The following is a 25,928-nucleotide window of genomic DNA, read 5'->3' as shown; positions in this document are numbered from 1 at the left end:
TTATAGTAAAGTAGTACCAGCTGACTCTCATGTATATTTTACAGCATTAGTTGAGAGATTTTTTTTCTTGAGAAAATTTGGCATGCACTGTACCTGATATATATCCAAAATAATCGACATTGAATCGAATCGGTAATCGAATCGAATCGCAAGCTTGTGAATGAGAATCAAATCATGAAATGTGTGTCAAAACCCAGCCCTAGTGTTTATACCCCTGTGTTTGCCTGGTTCTGTGTCAATCTTTGTTCCTAGATCATGTTTCCTGTGTATGTTCCTGGTTCCTGTTCCTGTGTTGGATCTTTGTTTGTTTTCTTAAATCTTACTGCAATTTGATCCTCCGGCTTGTGTTCACATGCTCCAACTTTACAATAGAGCCATACTATTTATAGGAAATACTAACCAGGTGCTCCATCAAAATATTATTCAACATGGCCTAATAGAGGCATTCCAGCTCAGTAAATGCAATTCAGATTGTTCTATCCCTTGGTCTTTCAGATGTTTGCCTTGCAAGGTACTGGCTTTATCTTCTGGAACATATCTTTTTATGTTTTTATATTCCCTACAATCCCTGGGATATTGCAAAGAAATTTCACACCAAACCAAACATTAATTATGGTATTAAGGTTAATTCATGTCACTTATCCCTGTCCAAATAGAATGTGTCATAGGACATGAACAACTTAAAGTCCTAGTCATGTCAGTATATTGAGGTTATCCCAGTTTTTAACTGATGTATTAGCTTGGTAAATTTAACACAATATCAGCAGTAATGAAAACTACAGTCTACTTCATACAAATGATCACATTTGTCCAGCAATACAAACTGTATTACCACCCAAACTGTTTGTGGTATACTGAAAACAATATATAATATTATAATTTTAGTAAGTTTCAATTGTATTTACTGTAAAATTCCACAAATGAATGGAGACAGACAAAACAGTTATAACATAATCACTTTATATACAAATTAGTTTGTTCAAATAATTTAGGTTTATGCTTTTCTAATGCAATTTATTTAAAAAGGTTCTATGTGTTACATTATCCATTATTCATAAGGGTATTTGTTAGCAGCTCATTCAAGTCTGTTTCTATGTACATTGTCTCATTGTATGAACATTGCTATTGATGACAAAGCAAGATAAATATTGTTCCTTGGGGCTGTGTGTTTGTAAATGTTTAGATAATCAGATAGGACAGACATATGACAGAAACATTTTGACCTCATTAGCAATGATAACAGGTCCTGGGTGAATATTTTCACGTAGATAGTGACAGGAAGTCATCTGCCATACATCTAAGTAGATTACTCCAATATCTCTGAACATCTCTTGCATCACTGTGTTCAGCTGCATCACATACCAATCACTTTGAAAAATATTCTGTAAAAACACAAATCAGAATCAGAATTACTGCAACACACAAGGACGTTTAGTAAATGAAGCTTCTAGTGCTTCCATACAATAAAATATACAAATGTATAAAGACACAGTTTGGTTGGGACCTAATAAACATATTTACAGATGTAAAGATCAGTAACAAATGATACTGTCAGATCTGGAATAAGCAATGCTGGTTTGGACAAACTACATAAAATTTGTTGTTTATATGTATTGCTACTGTAGCTACTAGACATCCCACTGATCAACCACAACATTAAAACCACTGACAGGTGAAGTGAATAACATTGACTATTAGTACAATGGTACCTGCCACTGGGTGGGATATATTAGGCAGCAAGTGAACAGTCAATTCTTGAATTTTTATGTGTTGGAAATAAGAAAAATGGGCAAGCGAAAAGGTCTGAGTGACTCTGACAAATGTCAAATACTGACGGCTAGACAACCGAGTCAGAGTATCTCCAAAACGTCTTGTGGGGAGTTTGTGGTATGCAGTGGTCAGTACCTAACAAAAGTGGTTCAAGGAAGGACAACCATTGAACTGAGATCAGGGTCATGGGCACCCAAGGCTCATTGATGCATGTGGGGGGTGAAGGCTAGCCTGTCTGGTCAGATCACACAGGAGAGCTACTGTAGCTCAAATTGCTCAAAGACTTAATGCTGGTCATTATCGAAAGGTGTCAGAACACACAGTACATCAGAGTTAGTTGTATGGGGCTACGTAGCCTCAGACCAGGTAGAGTGACCATGAAGCATGTGTCCTAAACGCGAGAATCTTATTGGCCTTTTTGTCTTAAGGAGCCATTTGTTTGTGTATGTGCAAGAAAAGGTGACCACTATTCTTCATTCACTAACTCAAGATCTGCTGGATCAGGATGTTCTTTCCCTCGAATCATCTGATCCAGCAGATAGTGCTTTATTGGCATCTAACTCATTCAATAAATACACAGCTAAACAGATGAGTTTTGAGTCTGGATTTAAATGTGGCTAATGTTTTAGCACATCTGATCTCTTCTGGAAGCTGGTTCCAGCTGTGGGCGGCATAATAGCTAAAAGCGGACTCCCCTTGTTTTGTGTGAACCCTTGGTTTTTCTAACTGGCATGATCCTAATAATCTGAGTGGTCTGTTAGGTTTATATTCAGTGAGCATCTCTGAAATGTATTTAGGTCCTAGACCATTAAGTGATTAATAAACGAGTAAATGTACTTTAAAATCAATCCTAAATATAACTGGAAGCCAGTGTAAGGACCTGACGACTGGTGTCATATGCTAAGATTTTCTGGTTCTAGTCAGAATCCTGGCAGCAGCGTTCTGGATAAGCTGCAGCTGTCTAATAGTCTTCTTGGGAAGGCCGGTGAGGAGACCATTACAGTAGTCCACCCTGCTGGTGACAAAGGCATGAACAAGTTTCTCCAAGTCTTGACTGGAAACAAAACATCTAATTCTCGCAATGTTTTTGAGGTGATAGTATGCTGATTTAGTTACAGCTTTGACTTGACTACTGAAACTAAGGTCTGTCTCAAGAATCACACTAAGATTCTTGACTTGATTTTTAGTTGTTTGACCCCTAGAGTCAAGGTATGTATTCACCGTGAGAATTTCATCTTTGTTTCCAAATGCAATGACTTCAGTTTACTCCTTGTTTAACTGAAGAATGTTCTGGCACATCCAACTGTTAATTTCATCAATGCATTGGCAGAGGGAGTCAATGGGGCTGTAGTCATTTGGAGATAAGGCTAGGTAAATCTGGGTATCATCAGCATAGTAATGGTTAGCAAGTCGGAATCGTAACTCAAAGGTTGCGGGTTCGAGTCTCGTACCGGCAGGGATTGTAGGTGAGGGGAGTGAATGTACAGCGCTCTCTCCCACCTTCAATACCACGACTGAGGTGCCCTTGAGCAAGGCACAGAACCCCCAACTGCTCCCCAGGGCGCCGCAGCAAAAATGGCTGCCCACTGCTCCGGGTGTGTGTTCACTGCAGTGTGTGTGCACTTTGGATGGGATAAATGCAGAGCACTAATTCCGAGTATGGGTCACCATACTTGGCCACATGTCACGTCACTTTATTTGGGGAAGTCGTGGCCTAATGGTTAGAGAGTCGGACTTGTAACCCAAGCCAGTGCAAATTGATGAACAGAGGTGTGACATGCATTCTTTTCGGCTCATTAAACATTAATCTAAATGCTGGAGAGTATTTTTGAGGCCTGTAAATAATGATAAAGAGAATGCGTGGATCACTTTTCAGCACAATACCTAGACATTCAAAAGGCAAATACTGACCAAATGACACTTGCTTGCATCCACCTCTCCTAACAGACCTGCAGACACTTATAAAACTAAAGTTAGGAGGGGCTGTTTCATTGAGGACTGTTGCACTGCAGCTGTCTTCTAGTCATGTTTCATTTAGAAACATAAAATCCAGGTTGTTTGTGGTTATTAAGTCATTGATCATAAATTATTAATTTTTTAGTGAGCGAATGTTTAGAAATACTAACTTGATGGCACTACTTTGTGTTTCTACAGCAATCTTAGTTTGATGCATAATAGGCTGCAGATTAGATGGGTCAGCTGTACGGCTTAGGAAGGCCTTAGACTTTCTATCACGTGATAAAACAGAAATAGAGAAAGCTACATGCACACTGGGTTCCTGCTTGTTCTGTAAACATTTGTGAATGTTGCTGATATCATAGTGGGAACCCGACACACATCACTGAGAGCTGTTATCAGTTGCTTTTGGTTCACCTACAACAGATGGAGGAGGGTTTGGGCCCTGGCGTTATGGCAGTGGCCGGAGAGCTCTCACAGGAGGAGGAGGATGAGTTGGGCACACAGGTGTCAGTGGTTGTGGGGCCTGCCATTTTTTTGTTGATATCTGGGGGCTTGCAGCGAAAGAGTGGGAGAGTTCGGTCCCAGCATACACCAGTTCCTCCATTTTCTGTGAGAAGCTTAGAAGTGGAGATGTTGGAGAGAGGGATAATGTGTCTGGTGTGCGGGGCTCTGGCTCTGGTGTTTCTGGTGGCTATGATATGTTGTCCTGACTTCCCTGGCTGTTTTCCAGAAAGTCGTCCTTGGGTGCTGAGTCTTGGAGCTGTTGTCACAGTCTGTCTGTGATGAGCTCTGAGGGCAGAGCTCAGCTGGGATAGTTTCCATAATAAGTGCTTGTTGTGGCTGTGTGGCGCTATCATTGTCCTTGTGGGATATGTCAACCACATGATGACTTGGAAGCTGATATGATGTCCTGTCGTCACTCATACTTTGTCCAGGTGTGTGTGTGCCATTCAGGTTGAGTGGATTGGCATACACTACTGAAGGATGACGGAGGGAGAAATATATATTGTCCTTTAGCACTCTTGCACCAAGTTTGTTTGGGTTGAGGCCATCCAGTTTAAAAAGTTGTCTATGGCCCCAGAAAAGACTGAAGTTGACTCCTTTTATACTGCAGGTTCTTTGTAGCCATGTAGTCAGCACAAGCAACTGTGAAAACATGTTAGTTCCCCTTGCTGAGAGTGGTCCACTGATGAAAGGCTGAATTTCAAGCCTTTGAAGTGTTTCAAAGATTTCACTGAAATCCTTCTTAAGGGGTTCTGACTGCTCTTTACGAATATCATTCTTCCCCACGTGGATGATGATTCGATTTGCAGTCTTGTGCTTCATTAGAATGTTCTGAAGTTCCTTGTTCACATCAGAGCAAAAAAAAAAAAAGCAGAGTTGGATGTTGCTGAGTGTCAGGATTATGGACTTATCTGTGTGTGTTTTTGCCCCTGTGACCCAGTTTCTTCCTCATGTTGATTGTGTTAATTTGATTCCAGGCGTGTCTCATTCCTCCCCAATTATCCTGCCTTTAAAAGCCCTAGTCCTTTCAGTTCGTGTTTGTTGGGTCTACTTGTTGAATGTCCTCCTTGTTCTCAGTTTTCCTGTGGATTATTAAAGACTGTGTTATTCAAGAACTCCTCGTTTCCTCGTTCCTTGCTCCCCGGGTGAAGTGTGACAGAAGACCGGACACAAACAGTTACCTCCGTTTGTACCCTCCATTTTGTTTATCTTTTTACTCAGTTTTTTGTTTCCGTTGTGTGCCCTATGGATCCCCTCCTTCGCCCCAAATTCATCCTCCTCCTGCTGGAGCAGGGGGAAAATTCGCTCGAGGGTCATACCAGACTGTTTCTGGCTGTGGCCCATCTCACCACCTATCCGGACGACACGCTCTGCGCGTTCTATGACGCCAGCCTCAACACCACGTGCAGAGCGCCGTCGTCCGAAGATGGCCCTTGAGCTGAATTTGCCTACTTTGTGGAGTGGACACTGGCGAGAAAAGGATCTCCGTTCCCTGCTGGTTCCCAGGAATTAATCACTCCCAGGAAGTGCCACTCCCGACCCAGAGCCCAGCCCACCATCTCCCCGATGCACGGAGCGCATGCCCGAGCCCATCGCTGACGGAGAGTCAGAGCCCGCTGCGACCGACGAGCCATCGCTAGAGAGAGCGACAGAGCTGAGGATCGCCGCGGACCAGGGGCCGTGACGTCAGTCAAGGTGTGTGAGCCGGCAACAACGCCTGCCATGAAGGAGAAAGCCACGGACAATGTGAGCGCGGAGAGGAGCTATGCCCCCTGCACCGCGGCTGAGGGTGAGCTGAGTATGGCGTGGCAAAAGGGCAAAAACGAGGAGGGGGCTCTAATAGACTGGGAATCTGATATGGAGATCGAACTGTCCGCTCTCCTCTCTCCGTCATTTCCGCTGGTCCCGTCCAGCCCTCCTTCGTCATTGGTTCCCTCATCCAGCCCTGAGGGGGCTTCCGATCCTCCAGTGCCCGCTCCTAGAAAGCGCCTTCCAGAGCGCCCTCCAGTGCCAGCTCCTAGAAAGCACCCTCCAGTGCCTGCTCCTAGAAAGCGCTCTCCTGTGGCCGCTCCTCGAAAATGCCTACCCTCCCACCCACTCCAGCCTCCTCCACCACTGTCGTCTGGCAGCCACTCTGCTCGCCCGCAGCCCACCATCATTGCGGTGCGAGCACCGCAACACTGTCATCCTCCAGCGTCGCCGTGGCTGGAGTCTCCCTTGACTCTGTCGCTCCGGCTCCACCACGGCCTCCTGGATCCACATCTCTGCATTGGTCGCCGGCGCCATCTGATCCTCCCCATCACCCTGGCTCATCGGCTCTCCACCTCGGGCTCCTCCACCACCTGCTCCGCCACCGTTGGTCGGCCCCCTGGAGTCGGCAGCCATTCCTCCTCCATGGCTCCTCCCTCCGTCGGTTCCACCGTGGGTCGACATCATGGCTGTGGCCTGGGTCCTGCTCTGCTCCTCTTGCTCCGGGTCCCTCCTGTCTCCTCCCTGGCTCCTCCCTCCTTCGTTGCCCCCCTGGTCTCTGTCTGCCGGCCTCCTCCCATATATCCGACCTCCTCCAGAACCTCCTCCCAAGTTTCCCCCCACGCCTCCCTCTGTTGTTGCTACGGTGCGAGGACGCACCTTCCGGTAGGGGGTGTTATGTCAGGATTATGGACTTCTCTGTGTGTGTTTTTGCCCCTATGACCCAGTTTCTTCCTCATGTTGATTGTTAATTTGATTCCAGGTGTGTCTCACTTAAGATCCAGGACATGTCCCTTTAGCATAAAGCAGAACCCTCCCCCATTGTCGAGGGTCTTAAAGTAGGGTCCTCCACTTCCCAAGAACTTTACTCATCTCCTAGAACCCAACAAGTGTACTTTCACCTCAAAGTTTGCATCCATTCTCGTTGTCATGCACCGTTGGAAGCGCTGGTTTCTTGAGATACTGGATAGAGCCAGAGAGGGTGTGAAAATGTTTCTATTGAGGTAGAAAGACTGTAGCTCCCCTGGGGGTGTCCTAAGGTAGAATTTAGAAAATTTTGCTCCCCCTAGCGGTAGAGACCAGCTAAGGGAACTAAAATGTTTTTCCCTGTGCCAGTATTGCCTTAAAGGTGGTGTCTAGTGTAAAGGACTGACATAACCAGACCTTTGAGCTCTGCCCTCAGACTGGACACTGCTGCCTGGCCCACAAGGAAGGGAGGAAAGTTGGAAAAAACCTGAACTTTCCTTGTATAGGGCTTGGGACTTGAGTAGTGGCCATAGGGAATGTTGTCACTCACAGTTCTCAGACTGAGGTGTGCCTAAGTAGGGGACTTTATTGACTTTGGCAGTTATGCTCTTTGAGTCTTATGTCGTGCCCATTGTGGCAGCACTTTGCTGATGTGGCAGACATTCTGCCCAGCATGGCAGAGTAGGTATCTGCTCCCCAAAGCGTCAGCAGATGCACTGCAAGTTCCATTTCGGGAACATTTCGGGTTACGAGTGTAACCATGGTTCACTGAGAAGAGGAACGATACACTGCATCTCATTGCCATGCTTTGGGCCCTCCTGCAAACATCTCCTTCAGACAAAAAAGTTGATGACGTGTACCACAGCTGCAATCAATGGTAATCATTATTCATGATTTATATTTCATTGTTTCTCCCACAGAACTATTGTTTTGCTTCAGAAGACCTATAATATAGCACTTGCGTCATAGGGACTACTCTGATTATGCTTTTATGATCCCTTTTTGTCCTGTTTTGCAGCTTGGCAGGCTCTAGCTACTTTCCACTTTAATTGTATATATTAATTGTTACTTCTTCAGTGTTCCATAAATGAAAGTCAGTCATACATGTTTGGAATGACATGAGGATGAGTAATGTTGACAATTTTCATTTTTAGATAAACTGTTCCTTTAAAGGAAGGAATTTTACATCAATTGGAAAAAGTAGTATGAATGTTGCCTAAATATACTGAGATGCATCTTTGAGCAACTGTGTTCCTAGACAGTATACATGTAAAGACAGCAGAACAAATTCCCCATATTTTCTTGTTTACCATAAATGTTATCAGAAGAAAACAAGATAGAAAATTATTTAAAAACACAGTAGGATTGGAAGTGACCAAGTGTACCTTTACTCCTGCAGTGTTTCCAGACTTGATGATGACAGTAGTCTGTGGTGCACGACTCAGCAGTGCAACAACAGACCGACGGATTTTGGCCACTTCATGAATGTAAAATGTTATTGGGTGAAAAACCAGATGGGCGAAGATAGTGAAGACAACAACTGCATGAGGACCACCAGCTATTTCATCAATTTCATTGGCAATATAATGCAAATCAGTAATGAGCATTTTAATAAATCGCAAAGGAACACCATGTGGCTTCCAGTGAACAATTATATTATTTTTCAACTCCACAGCCATCAGGGGTCCACCTGTACGAGGAGTGTGGAGATCCATTCTTTTTAAGCCTAATAAAGATAAGCAAAACTTACATTAGACTAATTTCTTTATTAATTTCTTAAACAACAGCCCCAAGAAGTACAGTGCCTATAGAAAATCATCATACCCCTTTGAAAGAGTCACTTTATTTGTCATACAGCCTGAAATGAAAACCCATTCCAAAAAAAAAAAGTTTTATTTTTTATTATTTTTCCAGCTTTATTTACAAAATGTGCCTTATAACATCAAAGTAATAAAAGAAAAAGCAACAATTCTGAAAAATATTAATAAAAAAACAAAACTGAAAAACAGGGTTGGAAAAGTCACCAGTCCCCTGATTTAATACTTCGTAGGGCCGCCTTTTTTAAATTACAGCCCCTAATCTTTCTGGGTATGTCTGTACTAGTTTGCACACCTAGATTGTAGAATATTTGCCCATTCTTCCTTGCAGAACTGCTAAAGTTTAGTCAAAATATGTGGTGAGCAGCTATGGACTGCTCTCTTCAAGTCCTTCCACAGACTTTCAATCAGATTTAAGGGCTCTGACTTGGCCACTCAAAGACATTCACCTTCCTATCCTTAAGCCATTGCATTGTTATTTTGGCGGTATGTTTAGGATCATTGCAATCTGTGGATGCACTTGAAGAGAGCAGTCCACTGCAGCTCACCACAGAATTTGACTGAACTTGAGCAATTCTGCAAGGAAGAATGGGCAAATATTCTCCAATCTAGGTGTGCAATGCTAGTACAAAAATAACCAAAACGATTAATGGCTGTAATGAAAGCAAAGGGTGGTTCTACGACGTAAATGTTTTTTTTTTTTTGTGAATTGTTGCTTTTTATTTCATTACTTTGATGTTGTAAGGCAACATTTGTAATATAAAGCTGGAAAAGTTTTTTTTTTTTTTGGAATGAGTTTTAATTTCAGGCTGTACGGAAAATAAAGTAGCTATTTCAAAGGGGTATGATGATTTTCTATAGGCACTGTATATCAGGAGTCACCCAAAGTCGAAGGTCACCCAAAAATCTGCCATTTACTCATCTTCATGTAATTTCAAACCTTTATGACTGTCTGACTTTTGCGAAACCCAAAACATATATTTTGACAAATGTATCAATGGTCTTTGTGCATATAAGTCTTTGGGGTCCAATGTTGTTTAGTTTTTATTTTAGGTAAAAAATAATAATTTATATATATCTATATACTGTATTTACTGTGGTGATCAAAAGAAAGTTTGGAACAACATGAGGGTGAATAAGTGATGGCAGATTTTAATTTTTGGTGCACTGTATGTCTTTTAAGTCACACAGAAATATGTACATGTCTCAATTTCATTACATTAGATACAAAATATCAAACCAAGTAGCTTCTGAAAACAAATGCTGCATGAGCGTTTCTCAGAACTATCGTTTATAAGCCATTTTTGTAATAGCATTTTGCAAGTTTAAGACCTAAAGAATGTCTTTTTGATGTTTTGCTTGATAAGAGTGCCACATAGTTTGATATTTTCATCTAATACCAAGACATTCATATATATTGATCATGTGTCCACATACTTTGTGGGGCCTCTGTATGTCAATACCTTATACATTTTCTTTTATTATACATTAATGCAATGAAGACTAAAACAAAGTCATATCATTGAATAACTTGCCTGGCACATTTCTTTCTAAATACTCAAACCACTGCCTTGTGGTGGAGTCTCCCAGCAAGTAGACAATCTTATTTTTCAGACAATTTCCCATTTGTGAAGAATTGAATTTTTGAGTGTTGCATACAAAAGACGTCCAAACATCTTTCAAATAGAACCCAGCAGGAACTGGTGTTGCCAAGCCAGATCTGCATCTCTCCATTTTGCCTAAAGCAAAGAAACATTTACCTGAAAAGACTGTGTCAATACACATTCTTCATTCACTTGTAACATTACATTAGACTGACATTATACATGTCAGTCTTCTGATATGTGATCTGTGTATATTTTGTCAATTTCCTATTTGGAAAAGAAATAATAATATAATAATAAAATAAAATAAAGAAAAAGAATACAGTGTATTAAACATAAAAGGAGAATTTGGCTAGATTTTTGGTTTATGGTGTATAAATTGGTTTATGGCTTGAATATTTCATTTGCTGAAACACTGCCAATGTGTGCATGATAATATTTAACATTAACATGAATAAGAATAGGATGAGAGAGGCGTTTTAGTGTCGCACACTTGAGCAAATAAAATATTCAAGCAGAGTTGTGTTTATGAAATAACAATAACAAAAAGAAAAATGCCACTATTTTCTTTCTCTTTATCCATTTTCCATACAGGGAAAGAAATGGTCAAAATATGTTAATACATTCTCCATATGTTAACATACCGTTGTCTGCAGTGTTTGGAAGGACATTTATGTTTATTTTGTCTCCAGGAATAGCAACATTTGTTAATTTCCTGTGAAAAAATAGTAAGAATACATTTTCTACAAATGTTTTTAGTTTTACAATTTTTGTGAAATTAAATTTGAATGCTTTCAAACTTACTTTGTAAAAAGTTGATTCTCAAAAGCTTTTAAAGGACTTTCCAAACCTCCCCTCGAGTGATGAACCAGTTTGTCACAGGAAAGTTTCTTCGGTCTCTCACACTGCCACACTGTTCCCGTTTTTAAATCCTTATACTCACAGCAGCAGTTGCCTTTCCTCCAACTTCCATCTCCACCCCACTTAAGATTACATTGTACAACTTCACTGATCCTGGTTTCATTGGGTCCTGGCCCTTCAAAGTGGCCATTATAGTGGCTGCGTGGGAATGAAGACTCCCTGTATTTTTTAAGAATCTTCACAACCTCACTGGAGTGCTCAAGACGTACAAAAACTTCTGCCTGACCTTCCCAGGGCAGAAGAAGAGCAACAGAGTAGGTCCCATTACGATGATCCACAACTTCCCCGTACACACTCGCCTTCAATAAGAATGGAAAAGGTTAAGTGTACTGCAGAAAACTTATGTCTGTTGGTAAAGTAAGCTTATAAACATAGACACATGTAATATTCATAAAATAATATCATACAAAATAAACACACCTTTAGCTTTGAATTGAAAAGCTTTGCTTTGAAAAAATCTCCTCCATATCTTTTCAGGTTTTTGTTGTGGTCTCTGGCTGTGATAATAATGGAGATGTCTTCTCCCACTTTGTAACTGTTTTTGAGTCCCACAATAGAGAATGTTGAGTGGACTGGACTTGTGCTCAGACTCAGCTGAGTGATTTCATCATCTGGACCAGGCCAGTCGAGAGCCTTCTGTTGTCTTTCCCACTCCTCATCACTGATTTCCATGTCAAGTGTGGATATTGCATAAGAATGATTGTTATTATTATTAGGAGGAGCTGGTTTAGGTCCGGGGGGTGGAAATTGTGGCATTTGGTTCCAAATATTCAATCTCCAAAGAGCCTGAGAGAGGACCAGGATATCAATCACACCAAATTCCATTTTTTTTCAGTATGTAAATGTTTAAGTGTACACTGTAACAGTGATTCCACATATTTTAGCTTAAAAACTTAAGTTAATTTGCTGTCTTAAATTTTTAATTATAATCAACCTGGTTGTATAAGTCATTTCAAATTAAATGACATTAAACCAGCTTTAAAAAAATCAAGAGGAATTTCATATAACTTATAAAAAAAAGTTGAAATTGCTCAAATTGTTAATGTAACATAAAAACATAATTTACCATGACTTACTGATCATATTTTTTACAGTGAAAAGATACTTTCTGGATAATACTAGAAAATATATGCGGAGCTCTAGGCGGTTGGTGAAATCATGCAAAAAGTATGAATGAGTTAGGTCTTACTATGTAGCTCAAGCTAACAATGCCAAACTCATCTGTTCAAAAGCATCAAATAAAGAGTTGCCTTTACACAACAAGTCAAAAGGTTACAGCAAAGGGACCTGAGTTCTCATCAAGATACTGTAGCTGTATATATTTGGGTGCCATGCAATCTACTTCCCCATTACTAAAATAATTAGGAAACAGATCTACTCAAATTATTTTATAAGTGGTTGCTTAGGGCCCCTGTCACCACCTGGGGGCCCTTGTCAGGGGTTCAGACAGCAATGCTTGGTTAAAATAACTTGTATGAAGTTTGTGTCAGTCACGTGTGTTAATGTTTGAAAATATCAATCTGGTGCAGAGAGGAGGATAGAAAGTGAGCAAGATAATGGAACGTGATGAATTCTGAAAAGATATTGATGAAATGGCAGTTGCTGGATTGTGTCTTATTGGTTTATTTCTACATTTGGCAGATGCTGTGCCAATAAAAACATCTGTAGTATGGTAATGAACATGAAAGCCATTGTTTTTGCAGGCACTTTAAAATATGTAAATAATTGTAGATACATTATTATTCTAATTGTTTCGATCTTCAGAACACACATTAGCTTATTTTTTCCATCAACAAGTTAAAGTTTACAACAAATCAGAAGACGGGCTGAATAAAACTGCAAATTCACTCTCTGACAGTAGGTGGCGCTTATGGAACAGCAAAAAATCGCTTCGGGCCCCCAACATTCTAGGGTTGGCCCTGGTCATTCATATATTGTGAAATTAAAATAAATGGTTTACAGGAACAAGGTCGGATATTCTGTGTTTTTTGGATGTAAGCGACAGCAAGAAAAAGCACCTTCCATTTGCCTGATGCGAAAAATGCAACAAAATGCGATTTAAAGCTTCACGTGTCTTTGGGAATTGGGGAAGTTGACACCGAAGTGAAACAATGTTAACAGAACAGGACTGAAATCCCACATAGATCTCTACCTGTGGGATTTTGTGTGCAGGAGCGGGAAGAAATATAAATTATTTAAAAATAAACATGGTGTTTTCCGCTTCTGTCGTCTCACTATATGAGGATATAAACACATGAACTTCATCTTTAGAACTGCTATGAGAGTCACTTCACCAGCAATTCACCATTTCATTTGAGAAAACTATCGTCATATCATACAAGCACACATAGAAACTAGAAATAACAGTTTGGTTTAACCTGAATGCATTTTGACAGAAATCTATTACTATTGTACAATAGAATGTAAGTCTCAAAGTATTAATAATAATAATAACTTATTTTTATAGGAATAATCAAAATTTTTCTTCCATGTTTAAGTTTTAACAGTAAACATCTGTTGTGCAGCACTTTGTTCGCAAAAAACAATGAAAGTAATAGTTACATTTTCATTTGATTTAGTGTTAATTTTGTCAGCCATTTTTAATTTAGTCTTAAGCCGTTTCTCTTGTCTGTACTTGCATTCTTGTGGACTTGTGAAACGTCATCAGTCGTTGCCCAAGTACTGTTCCAAGGCTGCATTCCTCTCCACTTTTAGACAAGCACTCGCAAATTTCCCTAAGAACTTCCCCTCGGGGGAATCCCCGCTGCCATTTTGAAGTGCGTTCCACTTTGTGAAGTGGACGAGGGAAGTTTAAATGGACAGACACTCGACCCCTCGATTTTGATCCAGGTGATCACTGGGCGCTCAGTGCTCATGGATGCTGCCGAGAGCAGCCTTACCTCGGCTAGTCATTCTGACAGTTGCCACTAGCTCTAGTGTTCATTTTGTCAGCTGTTTAGTCTTAGGCTGTGTCCGAAACCACTCCCTATCCACTATATAGTGCACTATATTTGGTGTCAGTCATTTTGTAGTGCTGTCCGAATTCTGAGTGAACTACTTCATTCCCTACATTCATTCACTACTTTTTACCCACAATGCATTCCGATTTCGAGTGTTTAACTGATGTACACTCGCTGAAGCACTATTTCCCACAATCCATTGCGGAGTAACTACGAGCTGGAAGAGAGAGCGGGAGTGAGCGAGTTTGAATGAGAGATGGCGTTTACATCTTTCTTATTTCTGCTTTAACGTAATTTCATACATTATTTATATTAAAATATATTATGTAGGCAATAACTCAGTTTAATATTTTAATAATTTACTGAGGTGGCATCGTTGATAATTTACAAAAATGATGATAATTTGGTGGATAATTTAAAAATGTTTGTTAATCACCTGTAGGTCTGATGTAAAATTAAAGGTCGCCTGAGGGCCAGGCCCGGATTAAGAACACATAGGGCCCTAGGGCTATAGCTGTCACGAATCCGGTCTATGAACTTCCGTTCACTCACCACCAGAGGTCACCCGCTCACTACATGGACTCTCACACTACACAGACTGTTACACTATACCCTGGACTACATTTCCCATCATCCATTGCACTGATTGCACACAGCTGTAACCAATCACACGCTCACCTGAAAGCTATTAAACACACTATATAACATCCACCCAGATCCTGCTCAAGTCGCCGAGTATTGTCTGCGTTTATTACTCTCCTAGTGATAGCACTTTACAGAGCCAGTTCCAGTTTTGCTAGTTTAGTCATAGTCATAGTCTCGCCTTGCCTGTTTTCCTGTGTTCAGATTATTGCCTGTGTTTTCGGATGACCCTTTTGTCTTGCTGTTTTGGACTCTGTTCGCCCCTGCCTGGATTATTGCTATATACCTGGATTATCTCTCTTTGCCTTGCCCTGTTGGATATTGTTCACCATCGATTGACCCACGCCTGTTTACTGGACTGCTCTTGTGATGTGCCCGTACCATACCTGTTCGCTGGTGTTTGGACCCCACGTCTTTTAATAAAAGCTTTGCACATGGATCCGCACGTCTCATGTTCTGGATACTCCGTAACAATAGCAAACCCAAGGGCCCCCCTTCATAGTAGCGTATCTTGGTGCCACAACGTATTCTACCACAGTAATAATTCGTTTTTTTTTTTTTTTTATCAAATCTCCAACACCCTGAGATACAATGAGTATGCACATTAAATATTCCAGGCTACAATACATTAAAAGAATAAATACATTAACACTTGATATGAAGTCAAATTTTGTTATAGTTGTGTTGAAGTTTTATTATTAGAAGTTCTTCTTTCTGGCCCTAGAAGAGGAGAATCATCAGGGCTGGACTGGTGCTAAAATTCAGCCCATCTGGCCCACACAGTCCCCCATAAATGTCTTGCTGGGGTTTGGGCAATTGGAATACATAAATTATTTATTAAATGATATTTTTGAATACTTAAAATGCATTTAACAATATTAATATTCCATTATATTGCAGGCTCTTTATTATTGAATTCCTATTTTTCTGCAATTGAAGTTTATTAGAACTATTAAATTCTCCTTTGTAGTTGCCCTATAATGAAAAGCTAATTCTTGAATTCAGAGTTAACTATAGTATTAGTAAACCTTTATAAAAGTGACTTATTGCCTTTATTTGACCCAATATTTAACAGGATATAATTAGCATATAATAATTTTCGTGACATTAATAATAAATACCATTAATTAATGCCATATTTCTACAGTGTCAGTAAATGCATGTTAAATAGCCTAGGTGTGGTACTGTGGATTAAATTGCTTGTTTACAGTTTTGTTCAGTTTACCTCTACACTTCAGTTCACATAGTCAGTGTTATTCAATCTGGTTTCCGCTAGCTACACCATAGAGACTTTTCTGTTCAAATATAAGTGTCGTGTGTCAAATTCAAATGGGCAAGCGCTGCTTATCACTTCAAAAGAGCGGCGAAAGTGTCGAGCTACAGTCGTTGTCAGCGCTGTGCCGGTGTCGTGCCGAAAATTGATCGTCTGCCGAAAACTGATTGGCGCCTGTAATCTCTTTTTGGTGTGTAAAGTGTAAAACTGCATTTTATGGGTTTTATTGGCAATGAATTGCTGAGCTGATGGATGGAGCTAGTATACGCAGTGGATATGTAAGGGCCTTCAGGATGTTCGGACTGCAGGTGCACTCGCTTGTCAGTATATTGCAGCAACTGGGCCACAAAGGTACTGTAGAGCTGGAATGTGGATCACATGTGTCTCGACTCCTGAGTAAACTGCCACATGACCTCAGATCGAGTTTCAAGCGGTACACCCACCCTTTGCAAGTCTCTATTCCCACCTTGCTGGACTTCGCTGATTGGCTGGAATATGAGTGTGGCGAGGGGAGCATGGTTCAGTGAGGTCTGCAGCGGGAGAGAGAGTTGGGAGACGAGCGGTGAGTAAGTGGGTCAAATGCAAATGACGAACACTTGTGTCTGGTTCCAGTAATTGGCATGGAGAGACCGCATAAAGAGGCCCAAGAAAGAGCTGTGAGGGAGAGAGAGACTGACTGCTGACTGGGGAGAGACTGTGCCTGCTCTGGAGAGCCCTGCGATCATGATTGTGATTGTGCCTGTGCAATTGTGCTATATTGAGCGCTGGTAGCGTGACGTTCTGTTTTACTTTGTTTGAAGCTGAATAAAAACCCCAGCAGCAGTCAAGCCGACCCCGTCCTCTTCCTTCTCAAGACATTGACTTTGTTACAATGAGCTTCAAGTACAGGAAGACAATAGCCAGTACGCTTGTTATCCAAGGCAGGAATCTTCAGTGTGTGGAAGAGAGGTGAGAAGAGAGTCTAAGCAGCCTCGCAGACCGACCACCATTCTACTTGGTACTGACAAGTCACATTCCACATCAATGTCGTCAGCCACGTCTAAACCAGCTTCAGTCAGAGAAGAGAAGGTGAGAGCTTATTGTCCATACTGTGACAATAATAAACATTATCTGAATCGATGTGACAACTTCAAGCTTCTCAGCAAAGCCCTGAAGATAGACTGGATAAAGACAAAGAACCGATGCTGGTGTTGTGGTCGTGGACATCAAGCAACTAACTGCACACTAAAGACTCTCTGCCCAACCTGCAACAAGAAGCACCTTTTGGTACTGCATGATGCCAATGAACAGGCCAAGCCATATCAGCCAAGTGCAGCTCCTTCCAGTGCAGTTTTATATGTTGACTGCCCAACCTCCGGCAGTAAAGTACTGCTCAAAGTGACTAAGGTTCTGATCAGGAATGGCAACGTGGCAATGGAGGCCTACACCATATTAGATGATGGATCAGAGTGGACCATCATTCTGCATGATGCAGTGCAGAAATTAAGACTTGTGGGGGAGCCAGAGGACCTTGTACTACGTACAGTGAGACAGGATACCCAGGTCATTCACGGAGCGGCAGTGACTTTTACTGTGTCCCCAACTGTTAACCCCAGCAAAGCTTACAAGATCCGTAACACCTTCACAGCCAAAGCACTCAGTCTGGCAGTACATACACACCCAGTCAGTGTCCTGCAATGGAAATTCAAGCATCTTGCAGGGTTACCTCTACAACAGCTGGAAAAGGTACATCCTGTTCTTCTCATTGGCTCTGATTGCCCCCACCTCCTTACACCCATAGAACCAGTCCGACTGGGTCCCCCTGGTGGGCCAGCAGCAGTAAGAACACGTCTGGGATGGACACTGCAGGGTCCAACTGAATAATTTAGCAGTCATCTTTCCCATGATCAATGGTTCTTTACCTCGCTGCGGCCTGTCAATGACATTTATGCAAATGCGGAGAGACTGTGGCAAATTGATGTTCTACCCTACCAGAGTGAAAAGGTGATCACCAGGGTCCGTTCAGCTTCTGCAAGAAAACACAGTGAGAGTGGAGATTGATGGTGTCCAGGGATACGCTACTCCTCTACTACGTGTCAAGAACATGCCTCGTCTCTACGCACCTAAGGAAGCTGTCTTACATCAGTTAAGGGGAATCGAGAAACAGCTGGAAAGAGACCCTGTTCAAGCTGCAGCATACCAAGAGGAGCTAGCCAACTAGTACAAGCGGAGTATGTTGTCAAACTTAGTCAGGAGCAAGTGGACAGAACAAAGGAAGCTTGGTACATCCCACACCACATGGTGCAGCATAATGGGAAGAACAGGGTGGTCTTTAACTGTTCATTCTCATACCAAGGGCACAACCTGAATGAGCTCCTGTTACCTGGTGCAAAACTTGATCCATCTTTCCTGGCAGTCCTTCTGCGTTTCCGGGAGCACTCTGTTGCCATCAGTAGTGACATCCACAGCATGTTCCATCAGGTATGCCTCTTGTCACAAGATAAACCACTGCTGAGATACATCTGGAGAGACATGCAGAGAGACAGAATCCCGGATGTCTATGAATGGCAGATACTGCCTTTCGGGACCACTTACAGTCCGTGTTGCGCCTCGTTTGCTTTACAGAAGCACGCTCTAGATCACAGCCAGCCTGGAGAGGACACACAAGTTTCAGTGGAGAAGTCATTTTATGTGGACAATTTCCTCCAGAGCTTTGCTTCCCGTGACATGGCCAAGAATCTTGTAGACAAACTCCGTAGCCATGTAGCATTTGGTGGCTTTGAGCTAAGACAGTGGGCTAGCAATGACCCTTCAGTTATCAGCCATCTGCCAGCTGACATTCAGTATCAGAGTTGCATCCTCTGGCTCAGCGAAGGCTACCAAGAAGCTCAGGAATCAACGCTTGGCCTGCACTGGAATTGCCAATCAGACACACTTTCGTATAAACGACGCAAATTAGACTGTCAAGTGTCCACAATGCGAAACATCTACCAGATCCTTGCCAGCCAGTATGATCCCCTTGGCTACATTGTACCCTTCACCACTCGAGCCAAGGTGATAGTGCAGAGGTTGTGGGACAAACAGAGTTACCACTCAGTAGTGTCACACTGTGGTCTGATTCCACCACTGTGCTAACTTGGCTTTTATCAGATTCCTGTCGTTTTAAGGTGTTCGTGGGGACCAGAGTGGCAGAGGTACAGGACTTGACTGAATCTGACGCCTGGCGTTATGTACAGTCATCCGACAACCTAGCAGACCCCATTACAAGAGGAAAGTCTCCCTCTGATCTCAACAAAGACAGAAGATGGAACCAAGGCCCAGCATTCCTCAGACAAAGACCAGACAGCTGGCCAGAGGCCACCATTAGCCCACGTAAGTCAAGACAGTGAGCTGAAAAGGTCAACCTTCTGTGGACTGTTAACCTCTACTCTGTCACTGCCAGATCCTCATCAATTTTGCACCTTCACAGACTACCTAAATGCTCTTATACAACCATCAGCTGAAAGCTCTCCCTCTGTTGCAACTGCAGAAGACTATATAGAAGCTGAGCTCACAGCCCTCCGACAGATCCAGGCAGAATCATTCCCAGACAAGGTATTGCACTTGAAATCTGGTAAACCTCTACCAAGCAATAGTTGACTGCTTTGCCTAGCCCCTGAATTAGATATCAGCACCAATCTCATTCGGGTTGGCAGTCGCCCCCGAGCATACCATTCACCCCATTGTCCTTGACCCACATCACCTGCTCACCAAACTGATTATCAAAGACTACGATGAACGTTTGCATCACCCTGGACCAGAGAGGGTGTTTGCGGAGCTCAGGAGGAAATACTGGGTATTAAGAGGACGAGCAGCAGTCAAACCTCACCAACGCCAATGCGCTGAATGCCAAAAATGGCGGGCTAAACCGCATCCCCCCAGGATGGCAGACCTCCCACCTACCAGGTTGAGAATTCACCAGCCAGTTTTCTATTCAACAGGGAGAGATTGCTTTGGTCCCTATCTCATAAAGGTGGGACGGGGAAATGAGAAGCATTGGGGGATCATCTTCAAGTGTATGACCTCCCGTGCAGTGCATATTGATCTCCTCGCAAGTATGGGCAGTGATTCATTCCTGATGGCCCTCCGTCGCTCCATTGCTCAATGAGGGAAACCCTTTGAAATCCTGTCAGATCAGGGAATGAATTTCAAAGGTGGGGAAAAGGAGCTTCGGGATGCCTATACTGCTCGTCAGCCTGAGCTCCAAGCTCAACTTGCAAGCCAGCAAATCAAGTTTATGTTCAATCCCCCTAATGCCCCACATTTCGGTGGATGCTGGGAGCGGGAAATTCGGTCCCTGAAAACAGCTCTGCAAGTGACCCTCGGAGCACAGATGGTCACCGAAGAAGTATTGCGGACTGTTCTCATTGAAATTGCGGGGATCCTCAATGCCAAACCCCTTGGTTACACATCTTCAGACATCGCTGACCCTGACCCAGTTACACCCAACATCCTGCTGATGGGGCGGCGGGATGCCTCACTTCCCAAAGCGACATACCAGGATTCTGAGTCGACGGAGATGGAGGCATAGTCAGCTGCTAGCTGATCGCTTTTGGAGGCAATTAATCCGTAACTACCTACCCAGCCTTCAAACCAGACAGAAATGGATGTCAGAAACAGACAACCTACGGATAGGTAAAACTGTTATGATTGTGGATCCACAGCTACCTCGCGCACTTTGGCCTGTTGGAAGGATTGTTCAAGTTTTCCCTGGGAAGGATAACAGTGTCAGATCAGCTGAGATCAAAGTGAAGGACAGAACTTACACAAGGCCAGTGACCAAGATCATCTGCCTACCTCCTTTGCCTGAATGACATTCCAAGACTTATTAAGGCCTTTCTTGTTGTTCAAATTCACCTTGTGAATTTGGGGGCGGCTGTAAGAAAGGGCACCCCTCGAAAGTGAACTCTTCCAAACCCTCCCGCCTGTGTTCGTGATTTGGACTGTTCCAAAACTTTCTGCGGAGTGGAAACCAAGACAGTGTTGAGGCTGGATGTGTATATGTGTTAATAGTTAATAGTTAATAAGTTTAATTAGTTAGAAGTGCCCCGTTTAAGGATTGTGTGGATATATGTGTGAGTGCAACTAATCGTAAGTACATTTACCTAATTTAGTGTATGATAAGTTCACGAGAGAGATTAATGACCGCTACAGCGGCATTACGCCTAAATATTTACATTGTTAATTATATTTGCACATTATCTTGTGGAAAAAATGTTATAATTCTCCTGTGTTATTTGTTTGATAGAGTATTTGATGTTATATTGCATATTAGGCTATAATGCGTTGACTTGAATCACATCTCAGGGAACATGTTCGGGCTTGTTCACCTGACGAGTTAGGCACGTGAGCTAGACACACAGTGCAGTAGTGCGATCATTTTATAGAACTTCGATTCGTATTTGTATCTATATTATATTTATATTGTTTACTTCATGTTAAGTTATCTGATATATAATTTACAAGGCTGTTACTTATGAGTATTCAAGCACTGCTATAAAGATCTGTTAATGTATATTTATTCATTTATTTATATTTGTATACTGTTTTATATTTACAGAACCACACACACACAATAAATTTGCACAATAAATCACCCTGAAGTACATTCCTGGTGTGAGACCTAATGTTCTGACTGGACATCCTGTAGCCGTTCAATGAATCTGAACCAGAGTTAGACAAGAGTAGTCCGCAGTTTTTCAACCGCACTAGGCTATATTTCTGGTCAGTTTAATAAATAATTAATCACAAAACTATCACAAAAATTAAGAATCTTGGGGATGATCGAGGGGCACAAGGAAAATGTCAGACCCGGCCCTGCAGCGGGGGGTGCTGCAGCACCCTCAGCACCCCTAGTTCCCACGGCTCATCAGTGCTGTGCTGGCGCCGGCTGTGGTAGTGGTTATGAGATATAACTGGTTTTAACTATATCTAACGGGCAATCTTTGGTCTCATGAATCTATTATTTGTTCCTGGTCATATCGTTTTGGATGAGCACAAAGCTTAGTTTCATAACTTTATATGTTTATCTTTACTGTCGTGCAGCTCTGATGTAGCATACGTTTGCCTGAATTGTTTGGTTTTGTCCTAATTTCCTATTATATAAGCCTCTTTTATTTCATACTTATACATGTTTAATGGCTATTATTGTTCATTAAAACTGACATTTAACAAAAAGAGGCAGCATATTGTTTTATGTCATACATTTATACATACAGTGAAGATAATCAAGTATATGCACATATTGCCTGAACCACATATTAATGTTTAATATATTTGTGTGTGTGTGTGTGTTTTATATTATATGTGGTTGTGTTTTATATTTTATTTAAATATACCAAGGATGCAAGTCCGAACTTTACGTAGGCCTACTTGGTATTGAGAAATGGCCTTAGTCTCAGTCTTTTAAATTAGTCTTACTCCTGGTGTCAAATGTTCTTTTTAGTTATTATCAACCTTGTCCTGTTTTTGTTAAGTCAAGTTTTAGTCGACTAAATATCTGAGCATTTTAGTCTAGTTTTAGTCAATGAAAACTATTCGTCACATTTTCGTCATGATGTATAATAGTTAAACTGATATTTTTTTATTTAATTTAATTGTATTTATATTTATTTTTATATATATTTATTTTTTATTTGCTCAAAATTATAATTGAAAAGATTGTTGTCATTTGAGAAATTTATTTTTACATTTCAGGTATTGCACATTCACCAATAAGCACAAATCAACAGAATGTGTACACATGGTTTATTTTATCTCATCTAGTGTACTGATTTATTATAGGTTATTTAAGATATAAATTAATATCAAAGACTTAGATATGCACTCTCTCTGTCAACATTATGAAAACTGGCAGAAAAATATATATTTTAACAGTAAAATTCCTAATAGTAATTCCAATAATTCCAAATTGCAATAATGTTTATCTATTAAAACAACAGCGGTTGAGTAAGTGCATTTATTCAGCAACCACAATCGCAAACAAAATAGTCGAGCTCTCATGACAGAACACAGACTGGCTGAGTGACACTTTCATTTAAGCTGAACATCTCACATGGAGATCATTAAACTTCAGCTGTCTTGTTTGTCTGTGTTTTCAGATCATCGTAGGCACTTCCGCAATGAAGGACGAGCGCTTGCGCATGGTTGCCAGATTGCAAAATAAATAAATAAATAAAATAAGCAAAACCCTCAGAAGAAAATGTATCCTTTTAACAGAGAAGCTCTGATTTGCGGATTTGAACACTTGATATCTGCAACCGCACACATGAAAGCTCATGTAGTAGAGGCGTGTACAGCAGTCCGCATTAATATTTTGTCTCCTTTTTTCGATGAAAATTAAAGTTTTAATAGTTTTCTTTTTTCAAATAAATTTTTTTTAATACAGTATTTTTTCATCATAGATATTGCACGTTGATATAGTCACAGTTATTGTTTATTGACCTTATTGTCGTCTCATCATCGTCTCATCTTAATTAATGTTTTGACGCCTTCATCTTGTTACCACAGTTTTTGATAATACATTTGTATTAAATCATACATCCAGAAAAAATTAAAACAGGCAACACAGAATTTCATAAATAAATAGCATTTCATAGGGCCCTATTATTGTAAAATAAATACATAAATAAATAAAAATAATAATAATAATAAATTGTTGTTTATTTAAAAAAATGTAACTATACTATACTGAATTAAATAGCATAGACTTCTTCGTGGCTAGTGTTTGTATATTTCGTTTCATTCTGTTACCAACTTTTTCTAAAGGTCTGTGTACTAGTGTTAAATGTGACTGTTTTTGATAGCGTTGATAAAGTTTCTGACAGATAACATCATGTTGTTTTTTGGTTTTGAGGTTAGAAATTCCAGTTTCACATTCCAAATCTATTTGTTGTATAGTGTAAGCATATGGTGGAGTATGTCAGAAAACAAAAGGGCATCCATTAACTGTCACCAACTGGGTGTGCATCCAGTGTAGACAAATGTGAACAACAACGTTCACCTTCATGTACTTAGATTTGTGTATATAAAATTTTCCCAGCAGAAGAATGTTGTTAACCAGGAAGTCATCTTTATCTATGGACTTGTAATGAACAATATCAATGTTCTTCACAGTGAAGTTTCAAGTGAAGTGAAGGTGCGGTACCTTTCGGTAAAACCAGTCATGAATATCAGACCCAGTGGCAGCTCGTCGGGGGAGGCAGGGGAGGCACAGCTTCCCCATAATTTTGAGGTGAAAATGGGAGGAGGACGATTTAACGTTAATAAAATTCACAATTCATTTCAGTTCATGTCTCAGAATGAACTGAGTATTTTTTGTTTGTAATTTCACAGTTGTAATAAAATAACGTGAAAGTACCGCTTTTCTATCGCGAATGTGCCGAATCTGCTCATGTAATTACAACCGCGAATGATAGAGAAGGGGAGGGGGAGGCAGTTCATGTCTCAGAATGAACTGAGTATTTTTTGTTTGTAATTTCACAGTTGTAATAAAATAACGTGAAAGTACCGCTTTTCTATCGCGAATGTGCCGAATCTGCTCATGTAATTACAACCGCGAATGATAGAGAAGGGGAGGGGGAGGTTGGGGAAGAACTGAGCTCTCGTGCCTCCGTTGGTAACAAAAATTTGCCAATCAGCATCGAGTGTTCACTTTCAGCGCTGAGGAGTGTTGAGAAAAGAACCCTCGCAAGGGAGGCTAGCCTCCTTCTGATATCAACCAAGCATCATAGAGATGTAAATTATGTGATATTAATTTGAACGTCTGCCGCTGCGCTGATAATGTACCAAGTACTTATGATGAGTAGCGATATTGAATATTTGATTGTCAACAGATTTACCAAGCTGTCATTCAAACAGTATATATACAAATTTAGAGAAAACAGCCTAAGCTGGATATAGGCTACAGCAGTCGGCTTAATTAAATGGCACAACAGCCAGCTCTCTTTTAACACAGACTTTTAAGAAGGGATGGATGTTTGCTTCAAGTGATTGGCCAGGTAAGTGAAATTATATTATCTTGCTGTATGTATGTCGTTTTCTTTATGTTTTCTGACTAAAAGCAACCAAAAAGCCATTTTAAAGTGGTTAAGCAATTAATAATAATAATAATCGGCAGGGATTCCAGACCAATACAATTAGTGTGCCTCCTCTATTTTAAAACCCATCAAGCCGCCACTGATCAGACCATAAATCATCCACATACACTGAACAATATTATAAACGCAACACTTTTGTTTTGCCCCCATTTTTCATGAGCTGAACTCAAAGATCTAAGACTTTTTCTATGTACACAAAAGGCCTATTTCTCTCAAATGTTGTTCACAAATCTGTCTAAATCTGTGTTAGTGAGCACTTCTCCTTTGCCGAGATAATCCATCCACCTCACAGGTGTGGCATATCAAGATGCTGATTAGACAGCATGATTATTGCACAGGTGTGCCTTAGGCTGGCCACAATAAAAGGCCACTCTAAAATGTGCAGTTTTACTGTAGATGCAACACCTTACGCAGTGCAACACATCTCCTTTGCATAGAGTTGATCAGGTTTGTTGATTGTGGCCTGTGGAATGTTGGTCCACTCCTCTTCAATGGCTGTGCGAAGTTGCTGGATATTGGCAAGAACTGGAACACGCTGTCGTATACGCTGATCCAGAGCATCCCAAACATGCTCAATGGGTGACATGTCCGGTGAGTATGCTGGCCATGCAAGAACTGGGATGTTTTCAGCTTCCAGGAATTGTGTA

General features: G+C 41.2%; 1 protein-coding gene across 1 annotated transcript in view; it reads right to left on the bottom strand.

Annotated features, from left to right (window-relative positions):
• Positions 1 to 1,065: 1,065 nt before the first annotated feature.
• LOC107566303 (NXPE family member 3-like) overlaps positions 1,066 to 25,928 on the bottom strand; it is a 52,688-nt gene continuing 27,825 nt past the window's right edge. Inside the window, exons 3-8 of the mRNA XM_016251716.1 lie at positions 11,711 to 12,076; positions 11,174 to 11,589; positions 11,014 to 11,084; positions 10,301 to 10,504; positions 8,334 to 8,674; positions 1,066 to 1,382 (exon numbers count right to left, since the gene is read on the bottom strand). Of these exons, the coding sequence (XP_016107202.1) occupies positions 1,188 to 1,382; positions 8,334 to 8,674; positions 10,301 to 10,504; positions 11,014 to 11,084; positions 11,174 to 11,589; positions 11,711 to 12,076 (1,593 nt within the window). The 3' untranslated portion in view covers positions 1,066 to 1,187. The remainder of the gene's footprint in view (positions 1,383 to 8,333; positions 8,675 to 10,300; positions 10,505 to 11,013; positions 11,085 to 11,173; positions 11,590 to 11,710; positions 12,077 to 25,928) is intronic.

The sequence above is a fragment of the Sinocyclocheilus grahami genome, unplaced genomic scaffold (genome assembly GCF_001515645.1).
Source record: "Sinocyclocheilus grahami isolate Dianchi unplaced genomic scaffold, SAMN03320097.WGS_v1.1 scaffold1068.1, whole genome shotgun sequence".
Lineage (NCBI taxonomy): Eukaryota > Metazoa > Chordata > Actinopteri > Cypriniformes > Cyprinidae > Sinocyclocheilus > Sinocyclocheilus grahami.
This window is presented reverse-complemented; position numbering and strand designations above follow the sequence as displayed.